Source organism: Triplophysa dalaica, chromosome 3 (genome assembly GCF_015846415.1).
Source record: "Triplophysa dalaica isolate WHDGS20190420 chromosome 3, ASM1584641v1, whole genome shotgun sequence".
Lineage (NCBI taxonomy): Eukaryota > Metazoa > Chordata > Actinopteri > Cypriniformes > Nemacheilidae > Triplophysa > Triplophysa dalaica.
In genome coordinates this window covers 1,809,646-1,827,601 of record NC_079544.1, presented here as the reverse complement: position 1 = coordinate 1,827,601, position 17,956 = coordinate 1,809,646, and the positions used below count along the sequence as shown (strand labels likewise).

The 17,956-nt window shown below is 36.5% G+C and overlaps 2 protein-coding genes across 3 annotated transcripts; both read left to right on the top strand.

The window, feature by feature from the left end:
- Window positions 1–104: 104 nt before the first annotated feature.
- LOC130417517 (stonustoxin subunit beta-like) lies at window positions 105–7,371 on the top strand. Of its 2 annotated transcripts, XM_056743118.1 has the most exons (8): window positions 121–205; window positions 299–696; window positions 1,908–2,069; window positions 2,337–3,748; window positions 3,875–4,048; window positions 5,248–5,421; window positions 5,751–5,797; window positions 6,389–7,371. In XM_056743118.1, the coding sequence occupies exons 4-8, from the start codon at window positions 3,696–3,698 to the stop codon at window positions 6,919–6,921; spliced, it is 981 nt and encodes a 326-aa protein (XP_056599096.1). In that variant the 5' UTR covers window positions 121–205; window positions 299–696; window positions 1,908–2,069; window positions 2,337–3,695; the 3' UTR covers window positions 6,922–7,371. The 2 variants fall into 2 exon arrangements, with proteins under 2 accessions (XP_056599097.1, XP_056599096.1); XM_056743119.1 differs by lacking the exon at window positions 299–696 and having other exon boundaries at window positions 105–205.
- A 2,133-nt stretch (window positions 7,372–9,504) lies between these two features.
- On the top strand, window positions 9,505–17,651 carry slc7a8b (solute carrier family 7 member 8b). The gene is made up of 11 exons (XM_056743113.1): window positions 9,505–9,778; window positions 10,369–10,573; window positions 10,666–10,817; window positions 12,369–12,494; window positions 14,281–14,434; window positions 14,697–14,820; window positions 15,209–15,312; window positions 15,735–15,831; window positions 16,164–16,313; window positions 16,430–16,607; window positions 16,904–17,651. Exons 1-11 carry the CDS (start codon window positions 9,658–9,660, stop codon window positions 17,002–17,004), a joined length of 1,512 nt encoding a protein of 503 aa, XP_056599091.1. The 5' UTR covers window positions 9,505–9,657; the 3' UTR covers window positions 17,005–17,651.
- The last annotated feature ends 305 nt before the right edge of the window (window positions 17,652–17,956 follow it).

Below are 17,956 nucleotides of genomic sequence, written 5' to 3'. Positions count from 1 at the left end.
GTGGTTGAATCTGTGGTGGGCGTGTCCCTTGCGATTATGACGCGCAGCACAGACGTCCGGCTCCTTAAATGGCATCAAAAGTTGACTTTATAAGTTGCATAACAACAACACTCATGAAGTGTTTGTTTTGTTTTTTATTATTAATTATACCCCATTGTCAAAAACAACATTTGATGGCCTCGTCTCCACAAACAGTTTCTACCAGGTAATATATTATAGTGGCATTTTAGTTTTTGTGGCTTTTTTTAATTTATGTGGCTTATTTTTGAAATAATGTTGAAGTTTATTTATATGAAAGGAGTTTAGGAGAACGGATGAATATATTTGGGCGGTATTCTGGCGACACCTTCAGGTTAAATTGCATACAACGCTTAAGGTTTGGTTTGTGACTCCAGTACTGAACATGTGATGACTATGAGATAAATGCTTAGAATGCATAGACCTACTAAAGTGTGTTATATGCGACAGTAAATGTTGGTGTTGATAAAATAATGACATATAACAAGCAAAATCATAAATTGACAGAGAAACAAGAACAGAAATAAATATAATCGACACGTGACTGCAGCCACAGCCTGATAAAGAAACAGATGAATAACTTGTAAGACTCGTTTAAGCAGTTTAGACGGTCACAGAATAAACCGAAAGTGGGTTATGTATATCGCAGATATAACAATAGGGAAGAACAGAGAAAAGGTGAGTTTTTTGGATTATGGCTCCATGTTATTCACGCAACGTTTTGTCATTTGTCATATTATATTTTTACTTGTTGCCTTCACTCGTTCATTTAAGCTACTAAGTTAATTTACGTGATTTTAAAACCACTTACATTTTCGTGCCATGACTATCACTTCAGTCGATAGGTTTATGGATTTATAAAAACAAGTTGTAATAATTCAAGATGTCCAGCCTTATGTTCTTTAATACGTGAATAAGTGTCTTCCACGGTATCTGAAGGTTTACCGATTCTGTCGGTCATATCGGCGTAAGCTACGTTCATTTCAGTCAGGGCGTGGCAGGAGCGGCTCAGGTCTCATTAAATGATGCTAGCCTATATATGAAAACTCACATAAACTTCGCATAATGTAAATAACGATTAAAAATGCACATTATTTAGCTTGGACAGTTAATTTTCCAGTGCAAGGAGCCACATTAAAAATAAATGGACTGTTGTGGAAGCCCATGCTAACATGCGGAAATTAATTCTACTAAATTTTTAATTTTCTGAGGGTCCACACACCATTACAAAAAACCATCCTTAACCGGGAATCAAAAGATCATAAATAAACCATATGATTGCTGTTTGGAAGTGTGATCGTTTACATAAACAGTCATGTACACAGAAGCAAAAGCGTTTTGGGGGCGATTCACATTTCGAGTCTAAGCACGCGAGCCGCGCCGCTTTCTCTAGTCAAATGACCCTGAAAAGTTGAACTATTTCAACTATTTAAAAAAAAATGCGCGCAGCTCCCTATTTGCGTTCGCTTGCCGCGTGTCTACGTTAAAAAGAGCGAACTTTCAAGTGCAAAAGACGCGAAATGTGAAACGCCCCTAAGTGTCTTTACACTGCACATCACACCAGCATATCATACTGTATGTTATGAATATAAAACCTGCACGATTAAAACAAAAGTCATGGTTGTTGATTATATATTGTCTTTAATATCATAAACATGATGATTTTTGTTACTATGTCCAAATAGTAGAAAACATAAAAAAAACTTGGCAAGTAAAATCAACTGGCAACAAATAGCCAGCGAGCTCCTGGATTATGAACCACGGTCAAAATACAGTAGTTTACAGCATACTCTATAATAATGTACAGAGTGTTTATACTGTAAACTTAAATACATTGCTTATTTTTTTACATTTTTAAAGTGTTGTTCTTTGTGGTTGTGCCACTCCAGCAACAACGTTTAAAAAGCAATGGAAGTAGAAGAGGAGGTTGCTGTACAGGATCTCAGAGGAAAGGCAACATCTCCAGAACCCAGCTGTGTGTCTGTGAAGTCTAATGCCTCCATGTTGGATCCACCTCAATTGAGCGATGGGATAAAGACTCCTGACCCCAGGTAAACCAGAAAACTACTTAACTTGAAATAAAGTCCTTTCAGGGAGCCATGTTTGGATTGCCCCCGGGTAGCTATTTCAGACCTCAGGCAAGACAGGAACCAGTCATTGTGAAACTTTGCAGGCCTCGTGTTACGGTTTTCTAGACTAATCCAAGATGAAACCTAAATCTAGAGAAGGTTTTGGCCCAATATATTGTCCGCTTCCTTCATAGTTCAAGTGAAGTCTCATTTTCTGATTATATACTTTCTTTATCTGTATCTCTGTAGTCTGCGGAGGGATAAACCGATCCGCCCCAGATGTGGACTATGTAATCATGTTCTGAGAACTCCCGTCTCTATCAGCTGCGGACACAGTTTCTGCAGGTGCTGCGTTAGCTCAAACTTGAAACAGTCAAGTCATTCACAAGACTTTGAATGTCCTCAGTGCAGAAAGAGATCTAGAATATCTTCCGCTGATCCGGTTCACCCCTATACAACAGATGTTGATGAGGTCAAAGAGATACACAAAGTCATCATGAAGAACAAGTATGAGAGCTTATTGAAGGACTAAAACACGCGGACAACCAAATCCTCCTGAATCGAATTTACACACAGTACATCATAGAGGGGAAGGGTGAAGGTGTGAATGAAGAGCATGAGGTTTTACAGATAGAAAAGAACAACATGACACCCCAAGGCACTGCAATAAACTGCAATGACATATTTGAATCTCTACCTGAACCTAGAAGTGAGAACAAGAGAACGAAAAGAGAGAACATAAAGACTGTTGTTACTAAAGGCATTGCCGGAATTGGTTAAACAGTCTCTGTGCAGAAGTTCATTCTTGACTGGGCTGAAGGAAAAGCAAATCAGGATGTAGACTTCATGTTTGTGCTTCCGTTTCGAGAGCTGAACTTGATGAAAGATGAAGAGTGTTGTCTCCACAAACTTGTGCTTGACTTTCATCCTGAACTTCAAGATCTGAGCTCAAAGATTTATGAGGAGTGTTAAGTTGTGTTCATCTTCGACGGTCTGGATGAAAGGGCAATATGGTCTTTTATGAGGAAGACCTAAGAGAATGCAACATAAATGTCACTGAGACCTCTTTGTATTCTGGGATTTGCACTGAAATCCTAATGAACGATTCTGTAATTCATCAGAAGAAAATCTACAGCTTCATACATCTGAGCTTTCAGGAGTTTCTTGCCGCGTTCTATGAGTTTTATTGTTATTTGATAAGCACCACAGATGCACTCAAGGTTTTTGATTCGCTGAATAATTTGCTTAAAAGCGTCGTTGATAAAGCCCCGGAGAGTAAAAATGGCCACCTAGATCTTTTCCTCCGATTCCTGCTGGGAATTTCACTGGATTCCAATCAGATGCTCCTGCGGGATCTGCCAGGAAACAGAGAAGAGAGCTCAGACAGTATAAAGAAAACCGTTACTTACATTGACGACAAGATCTAAAGTGAACTGTCTGCGTGAAGTGAATGATCAGACCGTAAACAAAGACATTCAAGAGCTCCTGACACTGAAGAAATACTCAAAAAATCAACTCTCTCCCGCTCACAGTTCAGCCATCGGCTACATTCTTCAGATGTCGGAGGAGGTGCTGGATGAGCTGGACTTTAAAAAATAAAAGACATCGATGGAGGGCAAGAGAAGACTGTTAACAGCTGTGGTGAACTGCAGAAAAGCTCTGTGAGTATTTCATTGAATAAAAATAGTCTGACATTTCAATCCAGTTATTGATAGAAATGATGTTTCTTGTGGTTAAAGACAAATCAGCTTGAATGAACTCACACATTTGTTTGTCATTCCTTTCAGGCTAACCTACTGTAAATTTACTGATAAGTGCTGTGAAAGTGTGGCATTAGCTCTTCAATCACCAGGTTCCCCCCTGAGAGAGTTGGACTTGAGTAACAGTGACCTGCAGGATTCAGGAGTGAAGCTGATCTCTGATGGACTGAAGAATACAAACTGTAAACTGGAGATACCGAGGTGTGTATGATAATACATGCATGTGGTAACCTAAACATCTGTGTATACCTTTACTTGCTGAATTTTGCAGGCGGGAGCGGGAATAATTGTTAATGTCGCAGGAGAAAGCGGGACAACATAACTTTCTCTTTTTTTATGGGAACGGGACTGAAAACCTGTCCCGCTCAGTTCATTTCCCCACACCCTAGTGTTTCTCATTCTGTTGTGAGTAGAGCCTGCTCAACACTTGTTTGGAAGATGTCCCGCCCTTTCACTGCATACCATGATCGCTACATGATTCAACCACTTGGTATCTATTACCTGAACATACTTCGCCAGAACAATGAGTTACAAACAGCCTCACAGGGATGAAATCGAAACTATATCAACATTCTTCCACTTTAGGAATTCTGAACAAAGTGCTTTAGGAATCAAAGCGAGAACAAAGTGCTTCCCCAGATAGCAACCAAACCAGAAAAACAGTAAAATTGTAACTTCTGTTTGTTAACATCATCTTTCATCACTATTGACTCAGTCATCACTTCTCTAAAAAGATTACAACACTCAATAAAAATTCACTTAAAGAGGATCAGAGAAAGTTGTTGGCCTGGGTTAAATCTGGGTCAGAATTAAAAATAAACTTGTTGCTCATGTTTGGGTCAGCTCTGCTTTACTTGTTTTGTTTTTGGCTGACATGTGGCATTGCTTTGGCTTGCTTCTGACCCGAAGCCTAAGTGCCGTCAGTCCATGCCGTATGTGGGCCAGATGAGGTGGTAAGGTGTGGGCTGGATTTGGGCTGCAAAAATGTGCTATCTTGGTCTTTCACATGAAGACAACACAGTACTAAAGCTTCTCAACAGCTTTTCTGTTAAAGAGAATGTCTGCCTTTCCTTTGGTTTTACTAACATTTTGCAACTTGTGATTTTTACCGAAGCCGAATAGGTAGTTATCTGCTTGTGAAGTCTGATGTCACGCAGAAATGCTTCCGGGTCCGAATGCTTTTCCATAGGCCATCAGATGCTGACGTTTGTTAACTAAAATTCTTGCTTGTTCCTGTGGTACGAACATAATAAAAGCAGGTAGTTCTGGCAAATAGTTCTGAATCTACGAAAAGTTCCTCCAGAACTTTGAATCCTGGGTGTCTGGAGTAAAGATGTAAAGACTGTAAAGCAGTGTACATTACACAAAGATCAAATGAGAATCAATTATTCTCTCTGTAGGTTATCTGGCTGTATGGTGACAGAAAAAGGCTGTTTTTATCTGGCTTCAGCTCTGAGATCAAACCCCTCACATCTGACACAACTGGATCTGAGCTACAATAATCCAAAAGATTCAGGAGTGAAGCTGCTCTCTGATCTACTGAAGGATTCATGTTGTCAACTACACAAACTCAAGTACGAGAGATATAGACCTACACCACTATTTTGACACATAAAGAAAGTTAAATAAAGTTTGAGCTCAATGAAATGAAAAGCATTTCACTAGAAATTGTGTGTATACAAAGGTTTATGAGGTTTTAATTGTTTTGAATACATTTTATATCTGGTAAAGGGAAAAAAGTTTTGTGTTTTACTGGAAAACCTTTGTTAGATTTTTTCTTTTGAATATCTTCTGAGAACTTTACAGGACTATCACAGACAGGTGTTTATACAGAAGATCAGAGTTTTGTGAATGTTTGTCTTTCATGTTTGTGAACATGAACTTGTGTGTGTGTGTCTTTTAGCACTGATCATGGAGGGGCCTCCAGGATCAGATGTACACTGCGGAAATGTAGGTCTACACACAAACACACACACACATAGGGCCGGTCCAGCCTATGTTGGTGCCCTAGGCAAGAGTCGTACACTTTTCCAATACAAAATAAATAAGGAATAAATAAAAATAAAATTACATATTTTTTGGAACATAACATGAACTGTGACAAACAGAAATAGGAAGTAAATAAATAACCACAACAAAAATATTTCCAATAAAACAAATTCAAATTACCTTCTCGTTTAAACTTCCTTTGTTTTGAACTATTTGTAAAAACTAAGTGTTCTCTCAATAACACAGCATTTGAATATTAGACAAAACAAATATTTGATTATTATATTATTCAGGGGGTAAATGAGCGGTGTAGTTGAAGACCACAGATCCCAAGCCTCCTCATTGTTGTTGTTTTGATCGTGCGCCCTCTAGCGGCGGATTTTACAAACTGTAGCTTTAATATGATGAATTATAATCATGTCATGATGCAAGAAGCTGTTCACAAGTTGTGTCTTTTTGTCTAGTTTGGCACCCGTCCGATCATTTTGTGCCCTAAGCACAAAAACTAGGCAGTTTTGTTGTGTTAATGATGTTCTCTGTTCCTGCATGCAGATGTCTGTGATCTCACACTGGATCCAAACACAGCACACACATGCCTTGTTCTGTCTGCCGGAAACAAAATAGCTTCACGTGTAAAAGAGAAGCAGCCGTATCCCGATCATTCAGAGAGATTTGAACATTACGAGCAGGTTTTGTGTCGTGAAAGTCTGACCGGACGCTGTTACTGGGAGGCTAAATACACCGGGGAGTGGGATCGTATGTCAGTGACGTATAACACAATCAACAGGAAAGGAGGGAGTGACTGCATGTTCGGACAGAATGATAAATCCTGGTGCATTTCCTGCACTGGTGATGTATTAACTGCGTGGCACAATAGCAAACCCACTGACGCACGGGCCCCCTCGGGTCAAGCCAAGGCAATAGGAGTGTATCTGGACTGGCCGGCTGGGACTATATCCTTCTACAGCGTTTCTAACATGGACACACTCACACACTTACACACATTTGACTCCACATTCACTGAACCCCTTTATGCACGATTTAGTATTTTTGACCCTGCAGGGGCTTCTGTGTCTCTTCTGTGATTCCTGTAAGAAATACTCTAACACACACACACAACTCTCATTTAGTGCTCACTTCAAAGGACAAACTGATTAACCATAAAATACTTTATATAACAAAAAAGCTTAGTATACTATGGTTTGTAGGTTATATGAGACCAGTTTTTTGCACTAATGCTTTTTGTTGTCCTTATGTTTTTCCAATTGCTTCAACTGTTGACCTCATCGCTTTGGATAAAAGCATCTGCTAAATGACTAAATGTAAATGTGTTTATTGTGAATTTACTAAATATGAAATCTCTTCTTCAACCAGAGATTTACACAAATTAAGAATATGAGATAATGAAATGTAGGTTCGTCTTCATATATATATTAGTGTCTGTTTTACTTCTTATTTTACTTATTACTATTTATTTTCCTTTTTTACCTTTTAGTTATATAAATGACAGTAAATTGTCTTTTATCTAAGGGGGGTTTAGGGAACGGGAATGGCGATCATTATTTAGCCAGGTCGCCAGCGAATATTAATTTACATTGTACTGTTTATTCTTGTTTTTTATAATTTATATAATTGTATAAATCATCGTTGTAATAATCAAGTTCATATCAATAAAAACTTTCTTTCTGCTTTGTCTTATGTATGCTAACTAATTGAGTCTAATGAACTTCAACCATGCCAGGAAATTGGTTTCCTAAAATAATTTGACTAAATGTGTAGTTTATTCATACGAGATTTATTGTTGCAGTGAACAAGGTCATTGGTTCGAGACTGTGTGGAGTTGGCACAATCTCCCTGCGTTAGAATTTATTTTTTATTATAACAATTTTTTTTGTATTTAAACCAAGGTCATTTGTTATAAAGGTTAAGCATGCACGCAAGCTCACAGTTCACTTGTTGGTTTTAAACGTTTAAGGCAATCCGTTTTCCCTAATGGATTGAATTCCCAACACAAATCGGGTGTAAATGCCGTGTCAAAAATCACTTTAAACTCCATCCGGATTATATTGAGACATTCATTAAATGGAAACTGGTGACATGTGTGAATGCATTAAAGTCTTTCCATTTAGTTTTATTTGTTGGAAAATACTGTGTAGTATGTGTATTTAAAAGCCATTGTGCAATTCAAAATGATAATACTCATTTTCTTACAAAGAGTGGCAGTGATTATTGATTTGTCCATGCACATAATTATTTTTGTCAAATTCAGTTGCAGTTGTAATCTTTCATTAAAAGCATATAGCTCCACTCCACTTATTAAATATTCAATAGTGTAAACTTTACAAATTACACTCTCCAAAAAGTATTTAATTACTTGTTACTAGTTACTTTCTATATCCTAAATCAACCATGAATAGAATTGATTCAAGGATAGACATGAAACGTCTCTTTTAATTCATTCAAATAAATAATAAATGCAGTAAGTACATAAATAGACTTATTAACTGACCAACACAAATGTGCAAAGCATACATTAAAGCATACATTTTAGACTTATCATTTTGATTAGTTTCCACTATTGAATATATAACACAGTATTTAGTTCACTCACATCAGAAGTAATTAAATTACAGAGAAAATGAGAGCAATCCTCACTTTATATTTTCAAGGGGAAATATTTTAAATCTGTAAAAATAGAGCAAAATATTATATAAGGAAAATTTCCATATTCTTTTTTATAGTTATATGTTACATTTTGCGCTGCTTTAAATTGCATTCTAGCATTAACAGTAGTTTCCGTAAAATAAAGTGAAATGCACTGGTCATTTTCTGCCAGTTCTTTATCTGTTTTTTTGTACAGGTAATACAGGTAATACAACTGTAAAAAGTGAATACTGAAAATTCCTTCATATTAATAGAGTATATTGTGCCCTATTTTTACAGATTTTTTGGGGTGCAGTTTTGTTTTTCTATATGGCAGTGTGGTGGCCAGTTTGGCCCGGACATGCTGGTGTTCTAAGCGTGAAGGTCAATGCCAGCGTTATGGATGTGACATAAAAATGCTCAGATAATGAATTTGTTACGATTATATTGAACCAACTGTTTATATTTTACTGAACCGTTATTGACAGAGTCTAAACATAAAAAAATGTCAGTCCATGAAAAATATATATATTTTAAAAAAGGGAAATAAACATGCGACAATGATGTGACAAAAAAGGACACGTTTTTTGGGAGACGATAAACTTTGTAGGATTTCTGTAAAATACAATGCACAATCCTGAAGCAATAATACTCAATTAATGGAGAAGGGATGCCTCTTTATAGAACATAAAATAGTTACTTTATATTTATTTTCATGTGTCCATTTATGAGGAATATGTAGCGTTATGGATGTGACAATCCTGAAAATGGCACCTGACTATGCACTAGAAATAAGACAAATGCTTTACAAATTTGAAGAGAGATCTCACATGGGTATTTGAATCACCAAATGTCAAAACTGTGCTGTTACCATAGAACAACATTTTTTCGTGGTAAGGTTGACATTTTCATGGAATTGCCCTAAAGCAAGCTTTTCTCCAAGCCTGCCCAGTTACAAAGTGCCCAAACCTACAGTTAAAACAAACCATCGGAGAACAAGCTTAGGCTGGATAATCTGTCATTGGAGCAGGGCGCTTAATTCACCTGCCTCTGTTTGTGTAAAAGCACCGTGGGTGTGTTTCATAGCAAAACACATTCGTTTGGGGCGGGATGATAAAGTTCCTACGGCTTTCAACATCAATACTTGGACAGTGAGATGGGCTCCTCTCTGTGTTAACATGAGCAGGAGTGTTTCCAGACGCAGGGCTCAGTCGGTGCCGGATTCAGACACAGGTGACAAATCAACAGTGGCCTTAAAGAAAGAGATCGGACTGTTTAGTGCATGCGGTATTATTGTGGGTAAGTGTAAAAACATGTGTGCTTTGGGCATTCGTATAATAACGTTTCCTCTTCGTTTCTTCTTTACGCATGTGTTTTGTGTACATGATGCAATCCATACTTTAAGGTCAACTCAACAGAAGAATACTTTTAAAAGATGCACAGTAGTTTGTTTGTCCTCTATCTGAATATAAGATGACACGATTAGTGATAATTTGACCGAAAGCCATTGCAGACAAGTTATAAATACTTTCTTTCCATGATCTCCACCATTGTATTGAATACTTTATGCAAATTGGTAAATTACTGTAACTATTCTGAATATACCCACATCTTCTGCATCTGGATCATATCCATATCTTCTGGCTTTAATCCCTTCGGTTCACACACGTAAGTGAGAATTCATAACGAATTTCTTTCAAACTTTCATTTTTCATTTCAAACAGGTGTTTACTATAAACATTCATGACATTTCACCCGACTGGTTCTATACCATGACAAATATTTTGTAAATGGGACTCGCACCCACACATATCGTTTGGCGTATATACAAATGTAAAGTCAATTTAAATAAAACAAGATCGAAAAGTCATGTGCTTTTGTTTTCCCAGGTAACATCATCGGTTCTGGGATCTTCGTAAGTCCAAAGGGTGTTTTGGAAAATTCTGGTTCAGTGGGTCTGGCTCTCATATTGTGGCTTGTTACTGGTCTCATCACTGGCATCAGTGCTCTGTGCTATGCTGAACTGGGAGTCACAATCCCAAAATCTGGGGGTGACTATTCCTATGTAAAGTACGTCTTTGGAGGACTTGCTGGGTAAGATTTTTTTCTGCAATGCTGCATTGTTTTTGCATACAGTTTATGTGGAAGGATGTGTGTCACATGTGTTGTTTTTTTAAATGCTGTAGGTTTCTAAGGCTTTGGGTTGCCTTGTTGGTGATATATCCGACCAACCAGGCCGTGATTTCTCTTACGTTTGCCACTTATGCACTTCAGCCTCTCTTTCCATCCTGCTTTCCTCCAGAGAAAGCCTTGGGTCTGCTCGCCGCAGTCTGTCTGTGTGAGTATACTCAATATCACTTTATTAAGGCTTTGCAGTTATAGCCCCAGGTGGAACATGATCTGAGAGTCTAAAAAGTACACCAGTGGTATTCCTTAACTAAGTAATCTTGTGGTTTCTGATCCAGACCTGTCTGGGCTACTTTATGATCCATGACTTAAAACTAGGATAAAAGTCATGTATGTCATGTGATGGAGCTTTAAAACGGTTGATGAGAAGATTTTTAGGTGAAATATTCTCCTTGGCGATAGTTTATATGGAAAATGAGCACAGATTTGCATTAGCTATTTTCTTACGAACAAAGTATCTTATTGTAACACTGTAATTTCATGTATTTTTGAAATGCGGTAAAAATGTTACATTACGGAAATAAACCGCAAATTTACAAGTTTGGTGTAAAATAAAGCGAGAAATAAGTCATTTTACTTCACAATTTTTTTCTGGTGCCCCAGCTGTCAGAATATTATCTGTTTTTTATGCATTTGTTGTTACAATAGTTGAAGGAAATGTTCATATAATTTGAATATCCTCAAAACCTGATGCGTGACCTCGGATAACACTTCAAACCAGTATGGTGGCTTTTCATACCCTTAAGCAATGGGCTTTGCCATCATTTTTAATCTTTAATCATAGGTTGTGAACAGAAACTTGATATCTTTATGACTCACAGTTTGTACACAAGTTTGAAGGAGTTTTGTCAAGAATAAACTGGAGCTGTATGTATTGTGGAAATAGTTTCATGGGCTTAAAACAGTGTTGTATACAATGACCTTGGTAAATCTCTCTTTTAAATCTAAAGATATTATTGTCATGCCTTATATTCAGATGAATGCATCATATTCAAATTAATTAGGTAACACTTTGAATAGTTCAGACATTATACTAACTACTTTTTGTGAGCTACAGGCATATTAGTAGACTGTCAGCTTAATATCTGGTAATACTTTACTTACTGTCCCCCAAAAGACATTCGCCTGACTGAATGTAACTTTGCAGCTACATTTTTCCTTATTCTCCTAGCTAACCCTTCCATTTAGCCAAGCTTAAAGGTGTCAGGAACTGGGCTTTTAATTGTTTTATACTGTTGTTAGAGGTCTTCTTGTGACGTTTGTGTGGTTTTAAGGCGATGTTCGTAGACAAGTGCATTCCAGGACCTGGCCTTCACTGGGTCTGCTGTCAATAACAGTTGTAATTTCAGTAAAAAGGGCATTTTCAGTTCTGACACTTCTGGGATGTTCTCTTGAATACGATTCCCTCTTATATAACAAAATCTCGGGATAAAATTGATGTCTTAATTCATGACTCCTTTAACCCTAACAGTCTACTGATACTCAAAGTACACATAGTTAAAAAAAAAGAGAGTTAATGTGTTTGCAAAGTTACTAGACCAAGTAGAATGTTTGAAGAATGTCTGAAACAAAATTATGCTTCTTTTTTGCTGTTTAATCAACATGATCAAAATCTATAACATACAAAACATGGTAAAAATGAGTATTTGCTTTAATGTTTGACTAATTTAATGACTAACACACATTATTCTCTTCCCTAAAGTGCTGTTAACCTGTATTAACTGTCTCAGTGTTCGCTGGGCAACACTTGTACAGAATGTGTTTACCTCAGGCAAACTTCTTGCTCTCACTCTCATCATCATTATGGGCATCGTGCAGATCTGCAAAGGTAATTTTTTCATCATGTTGTGAATAAATCTGAAATATTTCCCAAACAAAATATATAGATGGTTTCATCATAAAGGAATACTTCACCCAAAAAGGATAATTCTTTCATCATTTACTCACCTTCGACTTGTGTTTGATAATCTGTATACATTTCTTTGTTTATGATGAAGACAGAGAAAGATATTTGGAAGAATGCTTATAAACAAAAAGATTATTCACCCCATTGACTCCCACAGTAGGAGTGGGGAGTCGAAAGTGCCCCAGAACTGTTTGCTGTCCCACATTCTTCAAAATGTTTCTTTTATATTTTTTCCTACTATGGGAATCAATGGGGGACAAAATCTGTCAAGTTATGAGCCTTCTTACAAATATCTTTCTCTTTGTTCATCAAGGTGAGAAAATGATGACAGAATTTTTATTTGTGGGTGAACTATGCCTTTAACAACATAAACAAACGTTACTGCGCATGTGCACTTTTGTGACTCCATCTGAACTTCCAGTACACATTCACAAGCAATAGAGTGTCTGTGTATTATTTCTGATATCAATCAAAAGAAACCGAAGAACCGTTACTTTGCTAAACTTGTCCCTCCAATATTTTGAATTTAGACTGCGATAACAAGCTCAACCGCTAGATTGAATAACCGACGGTTTCTTTAAAAGTGGGCAGAACTACAGGTCCCATTCAACAATTTGTTTATTTAATAAAATGAACATACAGCACAATTTAACAAATCGTTTATTTAATACAATTATTATACAACAAAATAGTAAAATATAATAAATTAATAGTATCGAATATAAATAGTAATATTATTAGACACTAGCCAGACAAAAAATTTAACTGGGGGTCAGGCGCAGATGAGTTATACATGTTATACATTGATTGAGATATTTTATCACTACCCGTTTTTTTTGTTCTGACTGCTCTTCCCTGTAACAAGTGCTGGGTTTTTTTATGGCCCATGCTGGGTAAATATTGGACAGAAAACCGCTGCTGGGTTGAAATGACCCAATTGCTGGGTTGTCTTTTCCCAAGGAAATAACCAAGCAGCTGGGTCAATTCTGTCCTATATTTACCCAGCACGGGTCTAAAACAACGCAACACTTTACAGTGTGTTGGGAATTAAAAATATAATGTCTTTTTAGTTACAAATCTGTAGACAGAGTTAGTAATATACCAAATTGTGGCATATGAGTGAACCACTCAAATCTGTAATTGTTTTTTATTAAATGTTTTATTAAATGTTTTATTAAATGTATTTTATATACTAATATAATATATATATATTAAAGTCTATAGTCTATATTATGAATGTTTTATTTTTAAACAAAATTATTATTAATATTATTATTTATTAGTTTACATGGGTCAAACATATACATTATGTACACTGATGAGCCACAGTGTACTACCTGTCTAATGCAACTTGGATCCTCCTCATGTAGACAAAACAGCTCTGATGAGACATATGATATATTCAGTCACAACTGGATAAAGACAAATAAAGTGGGATAGTGTTATTAGATTTACAAAAGGCTTTTGACACAGTTGACCATAGTATCTTGCTTTTAAAAATGTCTGCTATGGGTTCTGGTTATAGAGCATGTAAATGGATAAATTCATATCTTTCAAACAGGTGTCAAATAGTAGATGTAAATGGAGTGTTTTGAAAATATTTGCCCATCATATGTGGAATACCACAAGGGAGTGTATTGGGACCCTTACTTTTTAAAAAAATTCGTGAAATTATTAAATAAAAAAAAACACTTGTTTGTGACTGCAGGTCATTTTTATTGGTTGGAACCTGCCCATGCATTTGACCCTCTGGAGCCGTATGAAGTGGGTCGCATCGCTCTCGCTCTGCTTCAAGGCTCTTTTGCTTATTCAGGCTGGAACTTCCTTAACTATGTAACAGAAGAGCTTATTGACCCCTACAGGTATACTGACATTAATAAAAAGTGTGATTATCCATTGTTTTTAGTGTTATTTTTTGTATATTTGTTAAATTTGACTATCAATGGCTCCATACACTTACTGTATGCCAAATTTTGCTTTTTGTTTTGCTCTTATTTCTCCTAAAGATTGTAATATTTGAAATATTGCCATTTTTGACAAAGGTGATACTTAGTTGAATTAATGACGGTACTAAATGGTATTGCAATCCAAATTCAATCAATGCTTTAACTCTCACTTTATCAGGAACCTGCCTCGTGCCATCTTCATCTCGATCCCTCTGGTCACCTTCGTCTATCTTTTTGTAAACATCGCATACATTACAGCTATGAGTCCTCAGGAGCTGTTGGCCTCTAATGCTGTTGCTGTGGTGAGTTCATCTGGCCATGCACTGCTTATATTATTGAGTTCTTTATTCAGAATGTTCTGGATGGTGTTGGATAGCCTAGTGGACAATGCTCCAACATGTGGCACGGTTTCGCATCGGGCGACCCGAGTTCGATTCCTGTCTCGCGGTCCTTTCCCAAACCCCCCCCTTCTCTCTCTCCCACTTCACTTCGCTTCCTGTCCTCTCTACAACTGAGCTTTACAATTAAAGGCAAGATGCCAAAAAAAAATGATGGTCTATTCAGAAGTAGATCATGCCTCAACTTACCCATCTGATATTATTGCTGAATCTCTACTCATTTGTGTAAATTTATTCCGTTGTTGGCACATACTGTTGTCTTTTTTGACTGTTCTCTCTTAATCTCATTTAGACATTTGGTGAGAAGTTGCTTGGGGTGATGTCATGGATCATGCCCATGTCTGTGGCTCTGTCCACCTTCGGGGGGGTCAATGGTTCCCTTTTCACCTCATCTAGGTCAGTCGTAAAGATGTGTCATGTTTTTTCTCATTCACTTTTTAAGTTTAAATTGAACTCTTGAGTTTAAAGCGGATAAATTTGACTATCAACGGCTCCATACGCTTAATGTATGCCAAATTTTGCTTTTTGTTTTGCTTTTTATTTCTCCCAAAACCACATAATCTCATATTAATCTTGATTAGTTTTGCATACTTAATTTCTTCGAAGAGTCTTTAGTTTGATCACATTTATAAAAGACAGATACAGCTCTACTATAATACATCCAACTCGTTTTCTGACAAGTTGACAATGTCAAGCATGAGAAGACGTTTAACATTGTAAAGAAGTCAGAATGCATGAAACACTGTGGCACCCCACCTTTAACAGATTTTTTTGTATGTGCTCAACATTATGTGTGAATTAACAGTTGTCTCCCTCAGGTTGTTCTTCGCTGGTGCAAGAGAAGGTCATCTTCCAAGTCTGCTGGCAATGCTTCATATGAACCGATGCACTCCCATACCAGCTCTATTCTTCACTGTGAGCATGTGCTTTTCTTAAAGACCCCATACAATTTAATAAGCCCCATACAATAAATCCATCTCATCTATACATAAACATACTCCTTAAATCTTGAGCATTTAAAATTTATAGATTTTGAATAATTAGACGACAAATTGTGATGACTTGAAGTAGAGATATTTCATCTAAATAAATTCTCTCTTGAATGAAAATATCAGTCCTCCTAAAAACCCCTAAAAAGCACAAAATATAATTCTTAAACTAGTTAAAGTCCCCAGGAAACAGAAGTCTAGATTTTCAAAATATGTTTTTTTTCTAATCACATGTTTGTGTATTTGTTTATTTTTCAGTGTAACGCAACTCTGCTGATGTTGTGCACTACTGACATATACACTCTTATCAACTATGTTGGCTTCATTAACTACTTGTTTTATGGGGTAACTGTGGCTGGGCAGATTGTGCTTCGCATTAAAGAGCCAGATATGCATCGTCCAATAAAGGTAAGGCTAAATTAAGTGCATTTTGTTTGATAGAATATATATGTTATAGATTTCATGTATGCATATTGTAGATTTTCTTTTGGTATTTGTACGGAAAGGAACTTTTTTTTCCACAGGTGAGCTTGGTGTGGCCTGCAATTTACCTGATCTTCTGGGCGCTACTGCTGATCGTCTCTGTTTACACTGAACCTGTGGTGTGCTGTATTGGTCTGGTCATCATGCTGTCAGGTGTCCCTGTGTATTTTGTTGGCGTCTATTGGGAAAACAAGCCCAAGTGCTTCAGCTCTTTTGTTGGTATGTTAGTCCAAATTTTAATTTAAATAAAATAAGAATAAAAAATGATCTTACCTCTACACAAAGAAAATACATTTTCCTTTATTAACAGTTATTATATAAAAAAATTATATGTATTTAAAAATACTGTATATTGAGCAATATATCGGTATGATATATATGCACTTTGTTCCAATATGTAGAAATGTGATATATTGCGTAGTTTTGTTTCGAAAAGGTTCATTTTAGATTGTTGTTGCGTAACAGATTTGTTGAATGATGTCTAAAATGTCCATTGCTGATGTCTATCCACGTAGATAAGATGTCACGTTTGGGACAGAAGTTGTGTATGGTGGTCTATCCTGCCGAGGATGAGGGAAAGAAAAGTGATGGTGAAGAAAAGGAGTCTTCCACATAGAAGAAATTCGACATATATCATGTATGGCCAGCACTTTTACAAAGTGTTAAAATGCAAAACAGACACACAGACAACACGAAGATGAATGTAACAATGATACAAATTCTGATTCATCCTGACTAATGTTATACATAGCCTTTTTTAATTTCATTGGTGTTATGCTGCCACCTTTTGGTAAGATTACTAAACGCACTGTATTGAATTTGCCTTAAAAATAGATTTTGTATGTATTTGTTGCATATTATTTTATTCTCTTGATGGTTTTGCTCCCTACATGTGTTCCTTGAAGACAAATGCTTGCGATTGTCGATTGAGGTGTTTTTGTTCTCTGTTAAACTTATCTCCATCATTTTTTTAAATAAACTTGGACATATGCCACAAAAAGTAAAACAATGAAAAATCTGTCTTACTTGGGTGGTGTTCACCCATCATTCAAAAGTGTAAAACATCAATAGGCCTAAGTGCATGCTCACACCCTGCATTTATGTGCCGGGACAACAATTCAGTTACACTGGTTTGCCTTGTTGAAAGTGTGTGAGCTTTATAAGATTATAAACTATGAAGACTATGTTGAGTATAAATGTTTATTTTTATCTCAGCCCACAGTCCTTTTAGGGTTATGAAAAATAAACAGATAACTAATTAAAGCTGCCATCTTTATCTTTTCCTGAATGTCAACATGTCTGTTTGAAACATTGCAAAAGTTAAAGTCAAATGATGTCAGAGTGACCCGTATGGACCCGTTTAGCAAATAAACAAATAGAACTAAGCTAGGGAGACAGTTTTGATCTTTTTTAATACAATTAAATGTACTTGCTCGAAAAAGTTTATTTTCAATAAAATAAGTTAGGTTTAAGTTTAGGTTCAAAAGCTCAAAACAAAATGATGTTGCAGGAGCTGAATGTGTAATGTCTTCTGGGGGGAAAACACAAATACACTAGTTACAGTACAA